The sequence below is a fragment of the Mobula birostris genome, chromosome 3, assembly GCF_030028105.1.
Source record: "Mobula birostris isolate sMobBir1 chromosome 3, sMobBir1.hap1, whole genome shotgun sequence".
NCBI lineage: Eukaryota > Metazoa > Chordata > Chondrichthyes > Myliobatiformes > Myliobatidae > Mobula > Mobula birostris.
In genome coordinates this window covers 146233669-146256815 of record NC_092372.1, presented here as the reverse complement: position 1 = coordinate 146256815, position 23147 = coordinate 146233669, and the positions used below count along the sequence as shown (strand labels likewise).

The 23147-nt window shown below is 42.2% G+C and overlaps 1 protein-coding gene across 1 annotated transcript in view; it reads right to left on the bottom strand.

Moving 5' to 3' along the window:
• LOC140195309 (uncharacterized) overlaps window positions 1-19189 on the bottom strand; it is a 193964-nt gene extending 174775 nt beyond the window's left edge. The window contains exon 1 of the mRNA XM_072253416.1: window positions 18535-19189. Coding sequence (XP_072109517.1) covers window positions 18535-19085 — 551 coding nt within the window. The 5' untranslated portion in view covers window positions 19086-19189. The remainder of the gene's footprint in view (window positions 1-18534) is intronic.
• Between the last annotated feature and the right edge of the window lie 3958 nt (window positions 19190-23147).

Here is a 23147-nt window from a genome sequence, read left to right as displayed (position 1 = left end):
CCTACTCCTCTAGTTCCTACTGACTACTGGGGGGTCCATTATATAACCTTCCAAAGTGACCATTCCTTCTTATTTCTAAGTGCTACCCAAATGGTCCTTCCTAGCGTGTCGCACCAGACAGTCAGCCATTCTTGTCTGGCACGTAGTGTCAGGATTGGTCTCCTTTCAGATTAACCGGGTCACGATATGAATGTTCCTGACTCGACCCTTGTTTTTTATGAGGCCGAGTGGCTAGCTCGACGCTCAACCCGACATGGATGGAAAGCGTGCTCGGGAGGTGGCCTGACTTGCATTCAAACTCAGGAGCCTTCGCTCTGAAGTCCGGTGCTGATGCCACTGCACCACCAGTCGGCCATACCCAAATGGTATTGCTAGATAATCTCAAGAATATAGTCTCTAAGAACTGCTGCTATGTCCTCTTTATTAAAAAGGCAACACCCCCTCCACTCCTACCTGTTGTTTCAATATCTGAAAACATTGAGTTGCTCATCCTCCCTTCTCTCATCTGTAATATCCCAGTCCCTAGGGACAATTCACACCCTCAGTTTGTCTGCTTATCTGTTAAAGTACATACATTGACATAGATGTGATTTAAAGCATGGCTACTATCTGTCCTATTACTGTAAACATGGCTACACTGATTGCTAGGCTTATGCTCTTTGGTTGCTGCACATACCTGCCTTCTCAATGATTTCACTCTCTCAAGTCCTACCCCCAGCTAATGTAGGTTAAACCCTCCCCGGTCACAAAAGCAAATTTAACTGCTGGAATATTGATCCCCCTCTGATTCACATGCAACCCATCTATCTTGCACAGGTCTTGTACCCGTCCATCTACCTACGTGGCTACCGCCTTTTAAGTTCCAAGAGCCTGAAATTTACTAGAAAATCCTCTGTGAGTTTGTTAATCAAATATAACCATTTACATATTTTTATTTTACAAATGATGGTAGTTTTCAAATTATCTACTGTATATTTTTCTCAAGATTCAATTCCTTTGTCCCAGATTAATACCTCTAAGTTTCCACAATACCAGTGTTAGGCTGATAGTACTTGTCTGATTTATCTTACACTCCTTTCTGAACAAAAAAAATCTAGCAACTGCAACCCACCAATCTGCTGGCATTATGGTCATACAGAAATTTTCACCCTTGCTTCCCTCAACAAACTAGAATGGATTCTACCTGGGTAAGTACACTTGGAGAACAGGTCAAGTAATAAGAACTATGAAATTCTAGAACATATGCAGGTAAGCTTTTCTTTACAACAATTATCCAAATTTGCTCAACAAGCAACATCAAATTTAACCAATTTTTCACTGTATGAACAAGCCTAGATACCCCCATGGGAAAAGACATCCCAATGATGGCTAAATGCCATAATTGCAGAATGATTTGTTCCATTCCTCAGAACCACAAAAAGAAGCAACAGCAGCACACCACATCCTCCCTCTTTGTTTCAAGATAATGCTGCATTTGCAATCTAAATGCCAAATAAACTTACCACAGGTTAATGAGGACGGGAAGGGGGAAGAGGAGACACGCTGTGATATTAGGGGATTAGTTAGTTAGGGGAATAGACAGGAGGTTCTGTGGGTGAGAATGAGATTCCTGGATGGTAGATTGTATCCTGGGTGTCAGGGTCCAGGATAACTTGGATCAAATCCTCAGCATTCTTAAGTGGGAGGGTGTTATAGTCCATGTAGGTATCAATGACATGGGTAGGATGAATGGCGAGATTCTGCAAAAGGAGCTTAAGGAGTTAGGTGCTAAGTTAAAGACCAGGGCCTCCAGGGTTGTGATCTTAGGATTGCTACCAGTGCCACATGCTAGTGAGGCAAAAACTAGGAAGACTATACAGTTTAATGCGTGGCTAAGGAGTTAGTGTAGGGGGGAGGCCATAAGACTTTTGGAATTCTAGCGAAGGTAGGACCTGTACAAAAGGGATGGTTTGTACCTGAACTAGAGGGGGGGCTAATATCCTAGCGGGAAGGTTAGTTAAAGTTGCACAGTGGGTTTTAAACTAGAGTTGCAATGAGATGGGAACCAGAGAGCCAGAACAGTTAGTGGAAAGGTTGTGGAGGCTGTTGTTGGTAAGACCACAGACAAAGTTAGGAATCAAAAGGTTGAGCATGGTACGATAAAATCGAAAAGAGTGAATACAGGACTGAAGGTGTTATATCTGAATGCACGCAGTTACGGAATAAGGTCGATGAACTTGCAGCACAGTTGAAGATTGGCAGGTATGATGTAGTAGGGATCATGGAATCACGGCTGAAAGATTATAGCTGCAAGCTTAACCTCTAAGGATACACATTGTGTTGAACGGATAATCAGGAAGGCAGAGGGGGTGGCGTTGCTCTGTTGGTAAAAAATGAACTCTTATCATTAGAAAGAGGTGACATAGGGTCAGAAGGTGTTGAATCATTGTGGATAGAGCTAAGGAACTACAAGGGCAAAAGGACCTTGATGGGAGTTGTATACAGACCTCCAAACGGTAGTAAGGATATGGCCTACAAATTACAATGGGAGATAGAAAATGCATGCCAAAAGGGCAATGCTACAATAGTCATGGGAGACTTCAACATGCAGGTAGATTGGGAAAATCAGGTTGGTGCTGGATTACAGGAGGGAGAATTTCTAGTGTCTACGAGATAGCCTTTTAGAGTAGCTTGTGGATGAGCCCACTGGAGGATCACCTATTTTAGATTGGGTGTTTAATCCGTGAGCCAGGACCCCAAATTTGGACCACCGGTACCATCTGTGGGGAATAATTCTTATACTGATTTTTGGCAGGGTATACACCCCTAGTGCTAGAAAATATGTGATAGCTTTGCAACGGTGGTAGCTTTCTGTGTGTTATCACTCGATTTATAACCCCATGCCAAAACACAATTTTCAAAACTATACATAGCACAGAATAAAGCATTCTACTTCAAACTGATGGTTCTCTCTTATTATTGATGCTTTGACTTTGAAAATTGGTGAGAATATAGCTCAGACTATATGTTTTTCAAAAAAGTTGTTAAAATTAGCATCTCTACAAATGTTATCTATTACTGGCAGTGACAACGCAGTGACTATACATTACATAAGATGTACTTCTGTATTCATGTTCTGCTTCACATTTATATCTCGTATATCACCATTTATATATACATTTATATCACGTGACCAAGTGGTTAAGGCATTGGACTAGCGACCTGAAGGTCGTGAGTTCGAGCCCCAGCCGAGGCAATGCGTTGTGTCCTTGAGCAAAACACTTAATCACACATTGCTCTGCGACAACACTGGTGCCAAGCTGTATGGGTCCTAATGCCCTTCCCTTGGACAACATTGGTGTCCTGGAGAGGGGAGACTTGCAGCATGGGCAACTGCTGATCTTCCATACAACCTTGCCCAAGCCTGCGCCTTGAAGAGTGAAGACTTTCCAGGCACAGATCCATGGTCTCACAAGACTAACAGATGCCTTATATATCACCTTTGCAGCAGGTGCTTTTTCCACCAGCAATGTTAATGTGCTTTTTTTCTGTTTCAGGTACTGTGGTGGTGGGATAGCCCTGCACAATAGAGGAGAGGGAAGAGTAGAGTAGATTTAGATCTGGAGTAGCTGAATCACTTTGCTTCAGAATGGAGAGCCATGAGCACAAAGAATCTATTAAGAAGCAGTGTATCATACACCAAAAAACACCAAAAGAAGATGATGACCATTTAGTTAGTCCTCAAGACTATGAATCCTGGAAAACATTACTTGAAGCAGCCAAAGTGAGAAACTATGCCCCTATTTTAGACGTTGCTAAAGAACTTGGAGAAAAAGAAATCCAAAGAATCTACTATCACCGAAAATGACGAAGCCTCTTCACCATGAAGAGAGACTTAAGAGACTCTGAAAAGGAAAGCCAAGGAAAGCATTACTGATGAAGCTGGTGAGAATACCTGTACATCAAAAAGGCCAAGTAGGAGATCTTCATCAGAAGCAAGGGTGTAAGATCAAATCAGCATTTTTTGTAATAAGGTGAAATTTCTGAATGGCTTCAAGTCACCTAAAAAGCTTACACAAGCTATACAACTCAGAGCTGACCAAACACTACAGGAATGTGCAACCCAAAAGGAAGATGAAAAGATCCTAGCAGTAACAAGCAGAGACATAGTTGCTGCAGAAGCCCACTGTCATATTTCATGCTATAAGGATTATACCAGAATCAAGAAAAAGGAACATGAGTACAAAGAGAATGATGATGAAACAGATGGTGATGAACTGTATAAAAGGATTGAAAGGGAAGCCTATAAAGATCTTTTCAAGTATATCAGAACTGATATCACACCCAACAAGATGATTGTACAAGTCACTTCTTTGGTCACGAAACTTGAATCTTTCATGCTATCTGGTGGAGTTATACTCCTGCAAGATTCTACAAGAAAGCACATTCGTAGGAAACTGGAATCTGAGCTGGGCAATTCAGCAGATATATTTCCAGATGACAAAGGAAAATTGTTAATGGTTCCTGAAAGTGTATCATTAAGGGACATTGCCCTGGAAAATCAAACTCTACAGAGGGAACACAAAGTTTGGAGGGCCAAGGCAACCAATTTCAACAAGACCATAGATCAAACTTCATCACATATCTGGCCCTGTCCACACCAGAAGGATCGCTGAGAAAGACAAATAAAGCTACTTTAGCCACAACCTTGCAGAAAAATGTAGCAGTAGAACAGCAACTCCCAGGAAACTCTGCTACAGTGGTTGATGGAATGAACTTGGTCCAAAGAGTGAAAGGTGATCAAGTTACTTTCAGAGATGTTGCCACAACAATTCTGGGTATGGCTCTGAGGGAAGGCAGTCAGAGTAGCAGAATAGATGTTGTGTTCAACACATACGAGGAGAACTCTATCAAGAATTGTGTAAGATCTGTACGGGGTGAAGAAACTGGTCATGAGTTGCAAGGTATCACAGGCACACAGATGGTGAGGCAGTGGAGGAGCCTCCTGACCAAAGTCAATAACAAAAATAGTCTCATTAGCTTCATAGTCCATGAATGGAGGAAGGCAGAGTGCAGAGCAAAGCTACAGGAGAAGATTCTGTATGCAACTGTGAATGACAAATGTTAGAGAATCAAGACAGTGAGGAGGTGTCAGCTCTTCAGTGTCAACAAGAAGCAGATGGCTGCCTACTTCTCCATGCTGCCCATGCAACAAGAGAGGGATACCAATCTGTAGTGATCTACTCAGAAGACACAGATGTCTTTATCATGTCTTCAGCATTTTGTGACAAGATTGAGGCCCATTGTTCCAGAAGTGTGGCACTAGAACCCGTACAAGGCTTGTAGACATCAGGAAGGTTGCTGCCACTGTTGGCATAGAGGTTTGTAGGGCTCTCATCGGGTTGCACACATGTACAGGATGTGACACTGTAAGCGCTTTTGCAGGCAAAGGGAAGACAAGTGCCCTAAAACTTCTGACCAGCAACAGGGAAACTCAGGACACATTCTTAGAGTTGGGTCAGGAATGGGACCTCTCCCCAGAACTGATGGACAAACTGGAGGCATTTATATGTCTCCTGTATGCCCCAAAAGCATCGACCACCAAGGTCAATGAGCTCAGGTATCACCTTTTCTGTGCCAAAAAAGGTGAAATCGAAAGTCATCAACTCCCACCATACAAGGACTGCTTAACAAAACATGCACAGCAAGCCAGCTACCAGGCTGGTATGTGATGTCTGGAGAAGGATCCACAAGTGCCAAGCCCTGTTGGCAGAGGATTGAAGATGGAGAGAGTAGAGGAAGCTGAACAGTCGGTGGTGCACTAGATGGAAGGCCAGCCAGCACCCCATACCATCCTGGATCTACTGGCCTGTAACTGTCCAAAAAAATGTTCACTCCCAAGATGTATGTGTGTTGCAAATGGCCTCAGGTGTACTGACATGTGTAGACTGGCAGACTGTGAGAACCAGGCATCCACCTCAGAGAGTGTGGAAAGTTCAGATGAAGATGTGGAAGGTGGGGAAGACTTGGAAAATTATTATGATGATTAATAGGTTATGAAAGTATGGAAAACAAAGTATGGAAAGCAGTTTTTGATTAAATATGAGCGGTGATTGATAAGTTTGTGGCCTAAGGTAGAAGGAGTCAATTTTAGAAAACCTTGCACATTTGTTTTTACATAGTCCCCTCCTACACTTACACATTTATTCCAGCAGTCATGGAGCATATGGATCCCTTCTTTGTAGAAGTCGGCACCTTGGACCTCCAGAAAGTGGTTAATTAACTTCAAACTTCCTGCATAATCACTCAAAGAGTTGAACTGCACATGCATGTAACGAGAACTGTATAACTCATCTCTTTCTACCTTAGGCCAGAAACTTATCAATCACCCCTGCTGTGGACCACTTTCTGGAGTTCCAAAAGACACTTGCGAAAATTGCAAATGTCACTACCAAGAAAGAAGAGAGGCAGAAGATAGGAAACTATAGGCCAGTTAGTCCGACCTCGGTGGTTGGGAAGATGTTGGAGTCAATTATTAAGGATGAGGTCTCAGAGCACTTGAAGGTACATGATAAAACAAACCATAGAGAAAATCTTGCCTGACAAATCTGTTAGAATTCTTTAAAAAAGTAACAAGCAGGATGGACAAAGGAGAATTGGCTGATGTTGTGTACTTGGATTTTCAGAAGGCCTTTAACAGGGTGCCACACATGAGGCTGCTTAACAAGCTTTGCATGGTATTACGGGAAAGACCTAGCATAGATAAAGCACTGATTCATTGGCAGGAAGCAAAGAGTGGGGCTAAAGAGAGCCTTTCTGACTGGCTGCCAGCAACTAGTGGTGTTCCATAGGGGTCTGTGGTAGTTCTGATTCCTTTTACGTTATACATCAATGATTTATGTTATACATCAACTTTTTACTGTTGGACTTCGGCCACATTCCACCGTGATACAACACTTGGTGGCACGGGAGGGCCATCAAACGTGCAGCTCTTCCCGTGGAGGGTCAATAGACTGGTCCTGGACTTACTTTCCATCTGGCATAGTTTGCATTTTGTTGTTTGATTGTTTGTGGTTTTTGTATTGCTATATTTACGCTCTATTCTTGGTTGGTGCGGCTGTAACGAAACCCAATTTCGCTCAGGATTAATAAAGTATATCTATCTATCTATCTATTTGGACGATGGACTTGGTGGCTTTGTTGCAAAGTTTGCAGATGATATGAAGATAGGTGGATGGGCATTTCGCTTTGAGGAAGTAGAGGGGCTACAGTAGAACTTAGACAGATTAGGAAAATAGGCAAAGAAATGGCAGATGGAAATCAGTGCCAGGAAGTGTATGGTCATGCACTTTAGTCGAAGAAATGAAAGGGTTGACTATTTTCTAAATGGAGAGAAAATACAATAAGCTGAGACACAAGGAGTCTTGGGAGTCCTTGTGCAGAATCCCCTAAAGATTAATTTTCAGGCTGAGTCTGTGGTGAGAAAGGCAAATGCAGTGTCAGCATGCATTTCAAAAGGACTAGAATATAAAAGCAAGGATGCAATGTTGAAATTTATAAAGCGCTGGTTAGGTTTCACTTGGAGTATTGTGAGCAGGTTTGAGTGCCTTATCTTAGAAAGGAGGTTCTAAGAAAATGATTCCAGGATTGAATGGCTTGTCAGATGAAGAGCATCTGATGACTCTGGGTCTGTATTCACTCAAATTCAGAAGAATGAGGGATGACCTCATTGAAACCTATTGAATGGTGAAAGGCCTTGATAGTGTGGATGTGAAGAGAATGTTTCCTATGAGGGGAGAGTCTAAGATCAGTGGACACAGCCTCAGAATAGAGGGGCGTCCTTTTAGAATGGAGATGACAGGGAATTTCTTTAGCCAGTGGGTGTTGAACCTGTGGAAATCTTTGCCACAGGCAGTTGAGGAGGCTACAAATAGGAGAAAATCTGCAGATGCTGGAAATCCAAGCAACACGCACAAAATGCTGGTTGATGTTTTGGGCAAAAACCCATCGGCAGGACTGGAGAAAAAAAGCTGAGGAGTTTAAACCCATTTTAATTCCACTTCCCATTGCCATTCCAATATGTCCATCCATGGCTTCCTCCACTATCGTGATGAGGCCACATTTAGGTTGGAGGAACAACGCCTTGTATCCCGTTTGGATACAAATTGATGGCACCAACATCAATTTCTCAAACTTCCAGGAATGCCCCCCCAACCGCCCGCCACCCCCCTCAATTTCCCATCCCTCTTTCCCTCTCAGATAGCAGGAATGTGCAAGTTGGTCATATTGTTGCTACTGTATATAGTTAGTAGGTAACTATATAAAGGGAGCAAAATTTCACACAAAGTGTCGAAATCTGCAACTTTTGTCCAAAGTGCTGAGTCAACTGAAATGAAAGTATTGAGCTGGATTTTGCGCAGCAAATGTACTAATGGATATTAGTTTGGTATACAATTCATCAGGGTTACATCAGTGGTAACCAATAAACTTCTCACTCTGATATTGAACATGTTCATGTTAACTGACTCAATAAAAAGTCAGAAACATCGCTAAAGTACCCTTTCCAAGCCTTCAGCACATATTATCAAAGTCTGGCTTACATTCATTAGAATCACATTAACGCTATTTCAAAAGATAGTGAAAATCACAGTGTTGGTACAGTTGTAATGCTCATTTCTCTGTAATGAATATTTGCTCAGCCCGGCAAACAAAGTAAGCTCCAGTTCAGGGGTCGGCAACCTTTTTGCCTCTGTGGGCCGGATCACGTATTAATGAGTGGACGGACGGTGGGCCAGATAAATGCCATAAAAAACTTGAAATATGGGAATATCCATTTAAATACATCTAGTTACGTTTTGCCTCAAATTAATGAATAACGCATGCCAGAAAATCATTTGTGCTTAACCAAGGATGCCAATTAGTAATCAAAGAACTCAGTTTAGTTGCAATTTATTTCAATCAAGGCATCTTTTGAATCTATTAAAAGGATACAAAGAATCTTTAAACATAAAACATATGAACATGATGCATTGAATGGTGATAAATTAAGTATAATAAAAAAGAAAATTTTAATGCAAACAGTCGATAAATCAACGTGAAACTTGATGCTGTTTGTTGCTTGAAAGCTTCTCAATATTGGGTGTCAGACTTGTTGATGCCAAGAGCAAGACATTATCCAGATGGGCATCAGTCAATCTTGTTCTCAAATGGTTCTTGGTGTGTTTCATTTTTGAAAATAATTGCTCACACAGATAAAGTGCTGCCAAACAATGATGCCATCTTTTTTGCATGGTCCACTAAGTTAGGATACTTCCCACTCGGATGAATATATTTTCCATAGAAGTCAAGCACTGACACATCATCAGAATGAAATTTCGATCTCAATATGTTGTCACATTGCATCTCAATAAATTCCATTTGAAAAATTTCTGATGCAGTGTCCACTTCCACATCAAATGGAGTAGCAAACAGCTTGAACTCATTTGCATGCAAGGGAAAATCAGCAAAACAAGATGAAAACTCTTTTCTCAATTCTTGGACCTTTGTCTCATTTTCTAGGCAAATGAGACAAACTGGTTTCCCAGCTTGCTCGATGAAGAAGTAATCTAGTGTCCAAATGTCTTGGAAATTTCGGCACTCAGTGTCTACCTTCCCGCGTTTTGCATTCATTGCCATTGGAATTTTTTTTCTTCGATTTTATTTCGAAACGCCAGTTATTCAACAAGTATCATAGCACATGTAAATATCTGGATATTTAGCGTGGATTTCTTGTTAAAACACAGTGACGCTGTTTCTGTTTATAAATTTGAACAATCCCATCTGAAAACCTGCGCGTGCACGGAGAGTATCTAATACATATTAATAAGGTAGTCTGCCCTCCCGTCATTTGTATATACCAGGGTTTGGTTTGGAACAAAATGGAACCTGGGGCCAGTGTAACAAGACACCATGCATGTCCAACAGTGTGGTCGCGTGAAACACTCAGAATAAAGAAAAATCACTCGCGGACTGGATAAGCATAGTATTCCAATATTTGCTCGCGGGCCGTGGGTTGCCTACCCCTGCTCTAGAGCCTAGCCAGAAAAAGTGGCTGCCTTTGTTATTGTACCAACATCTACATCAAGATCTTCCAAGGCTGTAGAATGACACTACTAAGGTTATAACAATGCCGCTGAATTTAAGGCTTCAATAAATATCAGGATTTTATTGTAATAAGTCACAGAAGAAAACCATAAGTATTTAAGCACTGTGTACATCAGCATTATTAAAATGTTGTTCTCAGTTAGGATACTTTGGAGCCAGTTGGGTGATTTGTAACCAAACATTCCATATTTAGGAGAAGCAATTGTTACAAGATCTTTCACTCATGCATTCTGGTGCAGATCTAAATTAAAATATGCAACCCCCTTCACTACTGCTATGATAGGTCGATGCTACCCTTAATAAAAAAAACACCAGTTTAACTTACAGAGAGGGATGGGTAAAACAATGGGATGGACTGTGATAGGGTGAAGCAAGAGAAGTTGCTGATGAAGGGGGGAGGGGGAAGGGGTAGAAGGATAGAAGGGAAGGGGTAGAGGGGAGGGGCAGAGAGGAGTGGGTAGGGGTAAAAGGGAAGGGGGAGGAGGAGGGAGATAATATTTTAATTAGTTGACTTGCAGTAAGACAATTCTAATATAAAGATATAAAACATTTATCTAAAGTTGTTGATTTTGATGCTGATTCCAGAAGTGATAATCTTTGAACCTAAACTGAGTTTCATTATAATGGTGCAGAAGTCTCAGGAAGGTCAAAATGAGAGTGGGGAATGGAGAACTGAAGTTGTAGAAAGTGGCAACCTGACATTTCCCAATCAAAGATATCCCTTTGTCCTTTCCATTCCTCCTCCACCCTCTCTGCAACATAAAACTAAACTGTTTCTCTCTTTCCCAGTTCTGACAAAGGTCTTCAATCTGAAATGTTAACTCTAATTTCTGACCTGCTAACTGTTTCAAGTATTTTCTGATGTAATCTTTATTTATAAAAAGCATATATGCAGTTAAAGCAGGTATGTGAAATTTTAAGGCATCCGTTAGTCTTGCGAGACCATGGATCTGTGCCTGGAAAGTCTTCACTCTCCAGAGCGCAGGCCTGGGCAAGGTTGTATGGAAGACCAGCAGTTGCCCATGCTGCAAGTCTCCCCTCTCCACGACACCAATGTTGTCCAAGGGAAGGGCATTAGGATCCGTACAGCTTGGCACCAGTGTCATCGCAGAGCAATGTGTGATTAAGTGACTTGCTCAAGGACATACACGTTCCCTCGGCTGGGGCTCGAACTCACGATCTTCAGGTAGCTAGTCCAACGCCTTAACCACTTGGCCATGTGCCGAAATTAAGGTACAGAAATGCTGTGAATAGCAGAACAGGTTCAGAGGCCTACCACTGCTGAAATCAAGGGTTATGGTAATTGCACAGGAAAATAGATGCCAAAGCTTAGAGCGCTATGATTTTATTGATTGACAGATCAGGCTTGATATGCTGTGCGTCCTATACCTGTTTCTTATGTTCATATGTACTGGTATATGTTCTAGATAATTTATCAGTGAGTACAGTGGATTCTGATTAATTGGGACACATTAGGGCCAGAACCTTTGGCCCAATTAACCAAAGTTTCATGGAAATAGTTAAAAAGGTATAAAAAAGATGAGTAACTGAGTAACAAATTATGTATTTAAATGAAATAAAGAACAAATTAGAACACTAATGCTACTACAGCACTATATCCTGCTGTGTTCACCAGCAACTTTGATGTGTGTTGCTTTAATTTCAAGCATCTGCAGAATTCCTGTTGTTTGACTATAAAACTGTGTATTAGTTCCTAATTGTTCTCGACAAAGGAATTCATCCAGTGGACACTGCAGTGTATGGGGTGTCCAGGGGAGGGGTAGCACCTCAAATGAAGAGCTTGTCGTGTCCATTCTGGGGCAGCTCACTCACCTTTGGTCCCCACCAGACACTCAGCTCTCACCTGTGGCTCCAAGTAGCTCCAAGACAGGGACCACACCCCAGTACGTCGCTTCAACAGGCGGGCTAAAACAGGTGGGTGTAACCAGAAGACCTCATTGCTGGTGAAATAGAAACATGCCTGTCCTAGTATTTAAAGTCAATTCCGGCAGACTGGGCAGATGAGATCAACAGTGAGATCCAAAGGCCCAAATGGGAGTTGTATGGTGCTTCATGAAGAGCAAAAAGCATGATGAAGCACAGCAGAAGTCATGGTTATGTACTGCAACCAAGGAAGACCGCAGTTTATGACAACCGCTCATACCATTGGACCTGGACTTCTGAGGTTGCGAGTGGAACTGTCCCAGGGCAATGCCCTTTCCATTTTAAAAATAAAAAAAATTAGCACAGTCACATAATGTAGATAAAGGACTGCTTTCGTATAATATTTTCAATGATTGCATCCTCCAAATCTTCATTTTCATTGTAACATTCAAGGTGATTGATTCAAATTCTGAACTGAATTGTTTCCATTCACATTCCTCCAACAAGCAAAGCGGTCCAGGATTACATGCAAGAACATTCAGACATGGGCTGATTAATGAGAAATAACTTGGGTGCCACAAGAATGCCAAGCAAGCATAATCTCCAAAAAGAGTGTTCAACCAAACCATCCTTAATGTTCAATGTCATTACCATGGCTGAGTTCATCACCATCAACATCTGATCCATCACCAATGATCAGAAACCCATCTGGGCTAGCTATATTAATACTATTGCTGTTTGAAGCAGTTCAAGGGCTGGGTATTCTACCGTGAGTGCCTCTCCTCCACACCCAAAACTTTTCCACCATTTACAAGGCACAAGTCAGCGATGTGATAGAATACTTTACACTTGCCTGGATAAGCGCAGCTTCAAAACACGTTGAAGTCTTGACATCAGTCAGGATAAAGCAACTCACACAGTAATCTAAATATTAACTCCCTCTGCTACCAACACACAGTAGTTGTGTATCATCCAAAAGATGTACAATTACTTCACTATGTTACTCCAACAGCACCTTCCAAATCAGCACATTCTGCCACTAAAAAGAATGACAACAGATACCGGAAGTACCCCCACCCCCCCCACCCCCAGAATCAGGTTACCTTCCAAGTCATACGCTATTCTAATTGGAAATAAACTGTTGTTCATTCCTCAATACCAGATCGAAATCCTGGAACTCCCTACCAACAGTGTATTTTCATCCACAGCAGTGCAGCAGATCTAGACGACGGCTTTCCAACAACTTAAGAGTAGCTATGAATAATCATGAAGACCTTAAGAGTAGCAATACGTAAAACTTAATAAAATAAATAAATAAATAGGTCAAACAATGCTAACTTGCCAACGATCCTATCACTGCCACTCAGCTTGGATACCAAGAACCTTATCTTGCTCCAGACCTTTTTCTGAAACAGACAGAAGAATTGAATTCCAGCAGTAGATGAAAATTACTTCCCTACATTTCAAAGCTTATGTAGCACATAAGTAAAACAGCTCATTCAACTGACACCCAAATCACCACCATAAAAGTGCAATCACTCCACTATTCATGCACTGTGGCTAAAGGGTACATCTTCTACAAGACACCTTTTTGACAACACCACCCAGATGTACAAATACTCCCAGCTGGCGGGTAAAATAGCACCTGCAAGTTCTCCTCCAATAAACTGCCATTTCCTAAACATCTCTACGTCAAAATATAGAAGCTTCCTGTATTTGGGGACTTTGAGAGTATCATTATGACACAGAATGTTCCACTTAAAAAAAGGTAATTCATTAACTCAAAGCTCGATTATCATTGAAACAAAGGAGGTTGGGCCATCAGCCCCAGTCCCCCACTCTTTACCAATTGTTCAGCAAATTATTGTCTCTCGTATAAAATCAAGTAGACAGCAGATGTTGGTTATTTGAAACACTGCTTATAACATTTGCTTTTTAAAAGCACTAAGTGATTATGTTACCATCATTCAGTAAATTCTACATCAGGCTGTAAATTCTACATCCTCATCACTCTGTGGGTAAAAAAAATCTCACATTCCATTTAAGCAACACACAGAAAATGCTAACATGAGGAAATCTGCAGATGCTGGAAATTCAAGCATCACACACAAAAAATGCTGGTAGGCCAGGTAGCATCCATAGGAAGAGGTGCAGTCGACGTTCCGGGCCGAGACCCTTCGTCAGGACTAACTGAAAGAAGAGATAGTAAGAGATTTGAAAGTAGGAGGGGGAGGGGGAGATCCGAAATGATAGGAGAAGACAGGAGGGGGAGGGATGGAGCTAAGAGCCGGAAAGTTGATTGGCAAAAGCGATACCAGGCTGAAGAAGGGAAAGGATCATGGGATGGGAGGCCCAGGGAGAAAGAAAGGGGGAGGGGAGCATCAGAGGAAGATATAGTGAGAGGGACAGAGGGAGAAAAAAGAGAGCAAAAGAAAGGGGAAAAAATTAAAAAATAATAAATAACTAAATAAGGGAAGGAGTAAGAAGGGGAGGAGGGGTATTGACGGAAATTAGAGAGTGTCAATGTTCATGCCATCAGGTTGGAGGCTACCTAGATGGAATATATGGTGTTGTTCCTCCAACCTGAGTATGGCTTCATCTTGACAGTAGAGGAGGCCATGAATGGACATATCAGAATGGGAATCGGACGTGGAATTAAAATGTGTTTGCCAATCAACTTTCCAACTCTTAGCTCCATCCCTCCCCCTCCTGTCTTCTCCTATCATTTTGGATTTCCCCCTCCCCCTCCCCCTCCCACTTCCAAATCTCTTACTATCTCTTCTTTCAGTTAGTCCTGATGAAGGGTCTCAGCCCAAAACATCGACTGTACCCCTTCTTATAGATACTGCCTGGCCTGCTGCATTCCACCAGCATCTTTTGTGTGTTGCTTGAATTTCCAGCATCTGCAGATTTCCTCGTGTTCACGTTCCATTTAAATATTTTGCCCCAAATTTTGTAATGCTATTCCTGATCTTTAAACCATCTAGTAATGGAGAAAAATTTCCTTTGTTTATCTTTTCTAACCCAATCAAGATCTTGCACCCCCTCCCAACATTCCTTAGCTCCAAGGCAAACAACCTCTCAGTTCTCCAATTTAATCCTGAGGTGGAAATTCCTCAATCCTAAAACCATTCTAGTAAATGCTTTTTGTTATCTCTGGTGGATTTCCACATCATTCCTATTGTGCCTTGACTAGAACTGGATACATTACTCCATTCAAAACCAAAAAACATAAATTCAGTGCAACTTCCATGCTCTTGTACTTGGCTTGTTTACAAATTCTTAAATCTCATATGCTTCAACAGCCATTCTTCAAACATCCCCTTCAACCTTCAAGCATTTTTGAACATACAAACATTCAACCTAAGCAACACACATCAAAATTGCTGGTGACGCAGCAGGCCAGGCAGCATCTATAGGAAGAGGTACAGTCGACGTTCCGGGCAGAGACCCTTCGTCAGGACTAACTGAAAGAAGAGCTTGTAAGAGATTTGAAAGTGGGAGGGGGAGGGGGAGATCCAAAATGATAGGAGAAGACAGGAGGGGGAGGGATGGAGCCAAGAGCTAGACAGTTGATCGGCAAAAGGGATATGAGAGGATCATGGGACAGGAGGCCCAGGGAGAAGGAAAAGGGGGAGGGGGGGAACCCATTGGATGGGCAAGTGGTATAGTCAGAGGGACAGAGGGAGAAAAAGGAGGGAGAGAGAGAGAGAAAGAATGTGTATATAAATAAATAACGGATGGGGTACGAGGGGGAGGTGGGGCATTTTCCCCCCTCCCCCTTTTCCTTCTCCCTGGGCCTCCTGGCCCATGATCCTCTCATATCCCTTTTGCCAATCACCTGTCCAGCTCTTGGCTCCATCCCTCCCCCTCTTGTCTTCTCCTATCATTTTGGATCTCCCCCTCCCCCCCCACTTTCAAATCTGTTACTAGCTCTTCCTTCAGTTAGTCCTGACGAAGGGTCTCGGCCCAAAACGTCGACTGTACCTCTTCCTAGAGATGCTGCCTGGCCTGCTGCGTTCACCAGCAACTTTGATGTGTGCTCCGTAAAATTAATTTTTGTATTTTCCATCATGGCTCATATAACTGCTGGGTTGTAAAGCGCAAACTAACTTGTTACCATTGTGCTAGCTAGACACAATTTTTTACAAATTCAAAAGCCCAAGGTTCATCCTCTTGTAGACTTACTGTAGAATAGCCTGGAAATAGAACCTTTGCACCATAATCTGTATGCCAACATCTGTTGATACTCATCCCCTATCTCAACACTTGATTCATAGTCTTCAGTACCACACAAATCATGGCATTTCAACTCATGCATGTCTTAATGCTTATTAAACACTGTAGAATCTATTTTGGACTCAACACATTGATGGAATCATGAAGAAGGCACACCAGCAGCTCTACTTTATTAGGAACTTGAAGAGATTTGGTATGTGAGTAAAGACTCTTGCAAATTTCTACAGATATACCATGGAGAGCATTCTGACTGGTTGCATCACAGCCTGTTATGGAGCCTCTAATGCACAGGACTGTAAGAGGCTGCAGAGGATTAGACATTCAGCCAGCTCCATTATAGGCATAACTCTTTCCACCATCAAGGACATCTTCAAGAAGTGGTGCCTCAAAACGATGGCATCCATTACTAAGGACCCTCACCATCTGAGACATGCTCTCTTCTCATTACTAACATGAGGGAGGAGGTAAATGATCCTGAAGACCTTCATTCAATCATTTAGGAACAGCTCCTTCTCCTCACCATCATATTTCTCAATAGCCCACGAACCCACGGACACTACCTTATTATTCCTTTTTTACTCTATTTATTTATTTTCGCAATTTATAGATTTTTACGTATTTGCGCTGCGCTGCTGCCACAAAACAAATTTCATATCATGTGTCAGTGATAACAAATCTGATGCTGATTCTGATCTGCCACTAGTTTATTGCTAATTTCATCTATTTCTCTGAGTAAAAAAAATAATGTTCCCTCAAATCTCCGAGCTCTTGCCTTAAATCTATGCATCCTGGTTATAGACACATTTGCTAAGAGGAAAAGTGTCTCAAAGTCTACCCTATCAATGGCTCTGATAATTTTTTGTACCTCAGTTAGACCTCTTTTCAACTTTCTTTTCTCCAAGGAAAACAAACCCATTCACTCCAGTTCTTATAGCTGAGGTATTACATTGGTCATAGAGTCATAGAAAAGGTCAGCATAGAAACAGGCCTTTCAGCCCATCTAGTCTGTGCCGAACCATTTACACTGCCTACTCCCACTGACCTGCACCAGGACCACAGCCCTCCATACCCCGACTGTCCATGTACCTGTCCAAACTTTCCTTAAATGTTCAAATCGAGCTTGCATGCAATCTAGGAGATGCTGCCTGGCCTGCTGCATTCACCAGCAACTTTGATGTGTGTTGCTTGAATTTCCAGCATCTGCAGAATTCCTCGTGTTTGCGAAATTAATTTTACATCTGACAATATGGACCCTACCTACTCTGAAACATGTAAAATTAGTAATGAGGTTGCATCTAGGTTCTGTGTTAATATGAGAAAAATGTATTAAATTCAGCTCCAACTCGAGACAAAATCCATGTAGCTTCAACTGAGACTAAATCAGAACCAGTTATGGATTTTATTTTGTGTGAAATAATGTTATCATACTATGCATAATAATATAATTATTTTAAATTTAATATCAAGTAATAGTTAACTCACATTCAGTAAGCTACATTGCGTTTGGGATTTTAAAATTTATTCGAAGTTACATATATACCTATACAATCCAACCAAATCATTATGCAAAATACTATTCATGGTCCACTATAATCACTATGAAATAAGGTAACTAAATAAATAGCCAAAATATATACACTAGTATCAATTAAAAACGCCTTTTCTGTGTTGATCCTGAACTTCCTCAAAGTTATTTAAAAATAAAACGCTTTCACGTCATGATGAGCACACAATCAATTTCCACATGTTTAGCTGCCAAGATCAATAAGTTGTACTCTTAAGTAAAAAAAAATTCCTAGTGGTAGATGATATATTGATAAAACAACGAAAATAAATTTCTAATAAATACCTTCCTTTTAATTTTAACTTCACTGGTGAGTCTTTCATACAGTGGATTCAGGCAGACTTGCCAACAGCATGGTCAGTTTTCATACAACTCCGGGGAAAATACAGATTTTCGTATATGGGTAACCAAAACAAGGCTTTGCTCCTTTCTACCTGAATGTCCTGAATAACAGATCATAAGTCTAGGTGTTCCTTCTATCAACTAAAGTGTACCTAAGCGAACAAAAATTCACTGATTAGATGCCCCTGGCAACACAGTGAAGGGGGATGGACACAACTCCGCAGTAATCCGGCAAGCAGCACCAGGACAACTTCCATTCCCTCCGAGGACAGCTACCGACCCACTGTGGGATCTGACTCCACCCTGCGGTGAATGGCGCAGTGACCCCCGCGAGGAGCCAGGGTCTGGGACCTGGTAACCGCTCCCCACCGCAGTCGCCTCACCTCCGCTCCAGCACCTGGACGATTCGCTGCTTCATCCACCCGACGTCTCGCGGCGCGTTGTCGTCGAACGACATGAAGACCACATGGCTGTTGTTGGGCAGTGCGTGGACCAAGGGGGCGAGCGCCGAATCGGAGGCCCACATGCACTCCAGGAAACCCGATTTGTTGGTGAAGGCGTGGAAGATGAGCGACGCCGGGCTGTGTTGCTGGCTCGGCGGGAAGGTCAGTGGCCCGTCCAGCGTGTCGACCGTGAAGTGTGGCGCACTCATGCCGGGCTCCGGCTGCCAGTCGTGCCGCAAGCCGAGCCCCAAGGCTAGGCTGTCGCCAGCTCGGGAGCTCGAGTCCACGTCGGCCGGCGGCAGGACCAGGTCGTAGTTCGAGCCCAGTACCATCCGCTGCTTCAGCTGCCATAGATTCTCGCAGCTCGCCCCATCGGATCTATGGCAGGGCCTCGGCGGGGGTACAGCCCCTTTGCTCGATAGGCCGAGGCAAATGCCGAGGAGCAAAACAAGCCCGCAGCCCCTGACTACGGCACCGAATCGCTGGCGCATCGCCCCCGATACCACTGGCTTGTCCCTGACAGCGCTCAATGGAATCGAAACACTCCTGCACCCAGCTACCGCCGGCTAGAGAACTGACCTCCTACTGGTTAACGAACACACATTTCTGCTTTTAGTTTCGCTTATCTTATTTTTAGTTTTCAAGTTCCCAAATTGCTGTACAATTCTCAATGTTCAAATGTTATGTTTCCACTGCTGCCAAGGTCAGGGAAACATAAGAGTTGGCATTCACAACCAAGCCAGCTCCATTTCAGGCATCCGAACCTGAGTGTTTTGAGTTAAAAATAATAACTTCAGAGTGTTTATTTTTTTTTAAAAGTTCTGTAAACTCTGAAAAGTAAAAAGATTACAGCTGATGGAATTTTTTAAAAAAAAAAGCAGAATATGAGTGTGCGCTAATCCTGAGAAAACCTTATTTTTAACAAAGCTGTTTGGAACTTTTATTTTATTCTTGAGAGTGGCAAGGACAATATTTCATTATCTTCTTGAACTGTGACCCAGTCACTCAGAAAGTAATCGGATATAGTGGTGTTTCAATACTCATTGTATTTGCTCTTATACTGAGAACCAAGAGATTTTTGCTAAAGAAGCTTTGCTGATGCATACAGTGCATCATGGTACAGCAGACAATATGGTTTGCTGCTGTAATAAACCAACAATGCAGAGATAGAATGTTTAGGTTATGTATGAAGGGAATTGTCAGCTACAGTGTCAACTTGTGCATTGCTGATAGTGGAGTTTATACCATAATAAGCCTGTTACATAAATTTAGGAAGTTAATCATAAAATTGCTGGTGCAAAAGGAGTCCATCCATCCATTAATCATTTCCAAATTGAAAGTGAGCTTTTTGAGCTAATTCTATTTCACTAATTCTATGGACATGTTAATGTCTAGATCAATCACATTCTCTGTATGCTGTGATAGCCAGACTGGCACACTTATAACATCACTGATGTTTTATCAAACTGTCATAACTTTTCTACTCTTAATACATCTTCTGCCCTGGCCAATGAGGATATGTTTTATCACCCTGTCTACCCATGCTGCCACCTTCAGGGATCTTTTGACTTGTACAGCAAAATTCTTAAGTCTTCCCTGCTGTCCTGGTATTAATTATGCATGCCCAAAATGCAGCACTTTGCACTTACTGGGGTTAAATTGTTTGGCCTGACTTCTGAGTTGATCAGTATCTTTCTGCACCTGAAACTATGCTCCTTACTGTCCAAATATAAGTAATTTGCGTGTCAGCTACAAATTTACTCTTAGCTCAGGTATTGTAAGTGTCAAGTTGCAAAGGGAAACCATTTATTTGCCTTTCATAGACATAAGAGATTGCAGATGCTGAAAATATTGAAGAAAAAACAAAATGCTGAGTTAACTTAGCTAGTCAAGCAGCATCTATGAAGAGAAATAAACAGTTGACATTTTGAAGGGGGCAGGAGCCACAATAAGGGGGTGGGGTGGGGGGGGGGAGAAGTACAAGCTGGCACTAATATGTGAGACCAGGTGAGGGGGAAGGGGATGATGTGAGAAGCTTGGAGGTGATAGTGGGAAGCATTGAAAAGAGCAGGACTTGTTTCTTATGAGTTTTACTTGGGCCAATAAAAAGATGAGTTTAATTAGAAACAAGAGAAAATCTGCAAATGCTACATATTCAAGCAACACACACAAAATGCAGGAGGACCTCAGCAAGCCGGACAACATCTATGGAGAAACATCAACTGCACTCTTTTCCATTGATGTTGTCTGGCTTGCTGTGTTCTGCCAGCATTTTGTTTGTATTGCTAGGTTTAAACAGAGCGTATATTGCAGGAATGGACAGGATTAGTGTGAAAAACTGAGCCTTGGCTGAGAATGCTTCAGCAAGAAGAAGTGGAGGCTAAGGCATGTCTCTGGAAAGTTTTTCTTCATTATTGCACAGGTAGATCAGCAGGGTTTGGATCTGCCATTTTGAGAGGGGCTATTATCCAGTCAAGTGTTTCTGGTTGTCTAAGTGTGGACTTTGGTGAGTAACAGGCTTCAGTGACGAGGCTGAGCAACATGACAGGTGAGCTCTGCCCCGTGACATGCTCCTGAGGAATGTGGGAACTTAGAAAGTCTGACAGAGTGTCTGATGATTACATGTTCACAGAATGTGCACAACTGCAGCTTCTGACAGACTATATGGTGGCCCTGGAGCTGAGCAAAGGCTCACTTAGGAGTGTCCTCGATCCTGAAATTGTTGTGGATAATATGCTTAGTGAGTTTAAACAGAATATTTTAAAACAGTTTAAGGGCTCAGGGAAAGTTAGGCAATGGGTGAGCAATAGGCAGATCAGTAGTAGGAAGGTAGATCAGGAGACCCCAGCAGTCATCTCCCTCCAAAATACTGCTTTGCATAGTGTTGGGGGAGATGGCTCATCAGGGGAAGGCAGCAGTCGGCAAGATTATGGCACCATGAGTAGCTCTGCTGTACAGGACAACAGGAAAAAGTGGCAGAGATTAATGTGGTAGGGGAATGCACAGTAAGGAGAACAGACAGGAGTTTCTGAGGCCACAAATGGAACTCTTGCCTTCCATGTACAAAGATCAGAGATGTCTCAGAGCGGCTGTGGAGCATTCTGGAAGTGGAGTGTAAACAACAGGTTGCTGTGGTGCATTGAGGAACCAGTGATATAGGAAAAGAGGAGGCAGTCCTACAAGCTGAATTTTGGGAGCTAGGAGATAAATTTAAAAACCTTGAAGATAATAATTTTAGATTTGCTACCTGTGCCATGTGCTAGTGGAGTTGGAATAACAGCATAGTTAACATTAATATTTGGCTTGAGCAGTGGTGCAGGAGGAGGATTTCAGATTCCTGGGGCCCTGGAACTGGTTCTGGAGGTGGTGGGTGCAGTACCTGGATGGTCCATACCTGAGCAGGATCGAGATCCATGTAGGGATTGTTTGTCGTGCCGTTGGGGAGGATTTAAACTTAAATGGCAGGGGGATGTGTGTCCAGGCAAAAAGACAGGAAGGCCATGCAGAGACCGGGGAAACATTAGAATAGAGAAAAGTCAGAGTGAAGTCAAATGCAAGTGATACAAGGTTTACTAAATGTAAAAGGACAATGAGTGTAAGGGCATTTATCTGAATGCCTGGAGTATTCAAAACAAGGTCAGTGAATTTGTTGCATATATCAGTACAAAGGGGTATGATTTAGTGACCAGTACAGAAAAGTGCTTGGAAAGTGAAGATGATTGGGAATTAAATATCCAAAGCTATCAGGTAATATTGAAGGATAGACAGGAAGATAAGGTAGGGCTCTTAATTATGGATGAGATCATGGCGATAGTGAGAGACAATACAAGATCTAAGGAGCAGAATGTTGAGTCCATCTGGGTAGAGATCACTGATGGGAGTAGTCTATAGGCCATTGAACAATAACATTATAGTGGCAAAGGCAATAAACCAAGAACTATGATGCATGTGAGAATGGAATGGCAGTTGACAAGGGGGTTGCGTTAACTTGCACATAGATTGGGTGAATCAAGGTGGTTGAGGCAGTCTTGAGGAGGACCGCATAGTCTGCTTCCATGACAGCTTTCTTGAACAAGATGTTAGTGAACCTCCAAGGGAAAATGTTATATTTGATCTGGTCCTGTGCAATAAGATAGATAAGATTAATAATCTTGTTATTGGGGATCCTCTTGGAAAGACTGATCACAGTACGATTGAATTTCTCTTACAAATGGAGGGTGCAATAGTTGGACCTAAAGCCAATGAATTATGCCTAAACAAGGGTTTACAGGCCATATGGTAGGATAGTTAAGGAGCAGAGGAAGAGAATTTTTGTGGTGCTCAGTAAAAGTATATTCCAATTAAAAGCAACGACAGTAAGACTGGGATTGGGTAGAGCCAGATTTAGATAACTAAGGAAATAAAGGAGGGCATCAAACTAAAAGCTTATGCATACAAAGTCACTAAAAGTAGAGATGCTGAGAGTTTGGTAGGTTATGAAATTAAACAAGCATAAAATATAAAAAGAGGTACTTTTCATAATTAGATAAAGCAAGAAAGGGTGGCTAAAGTGA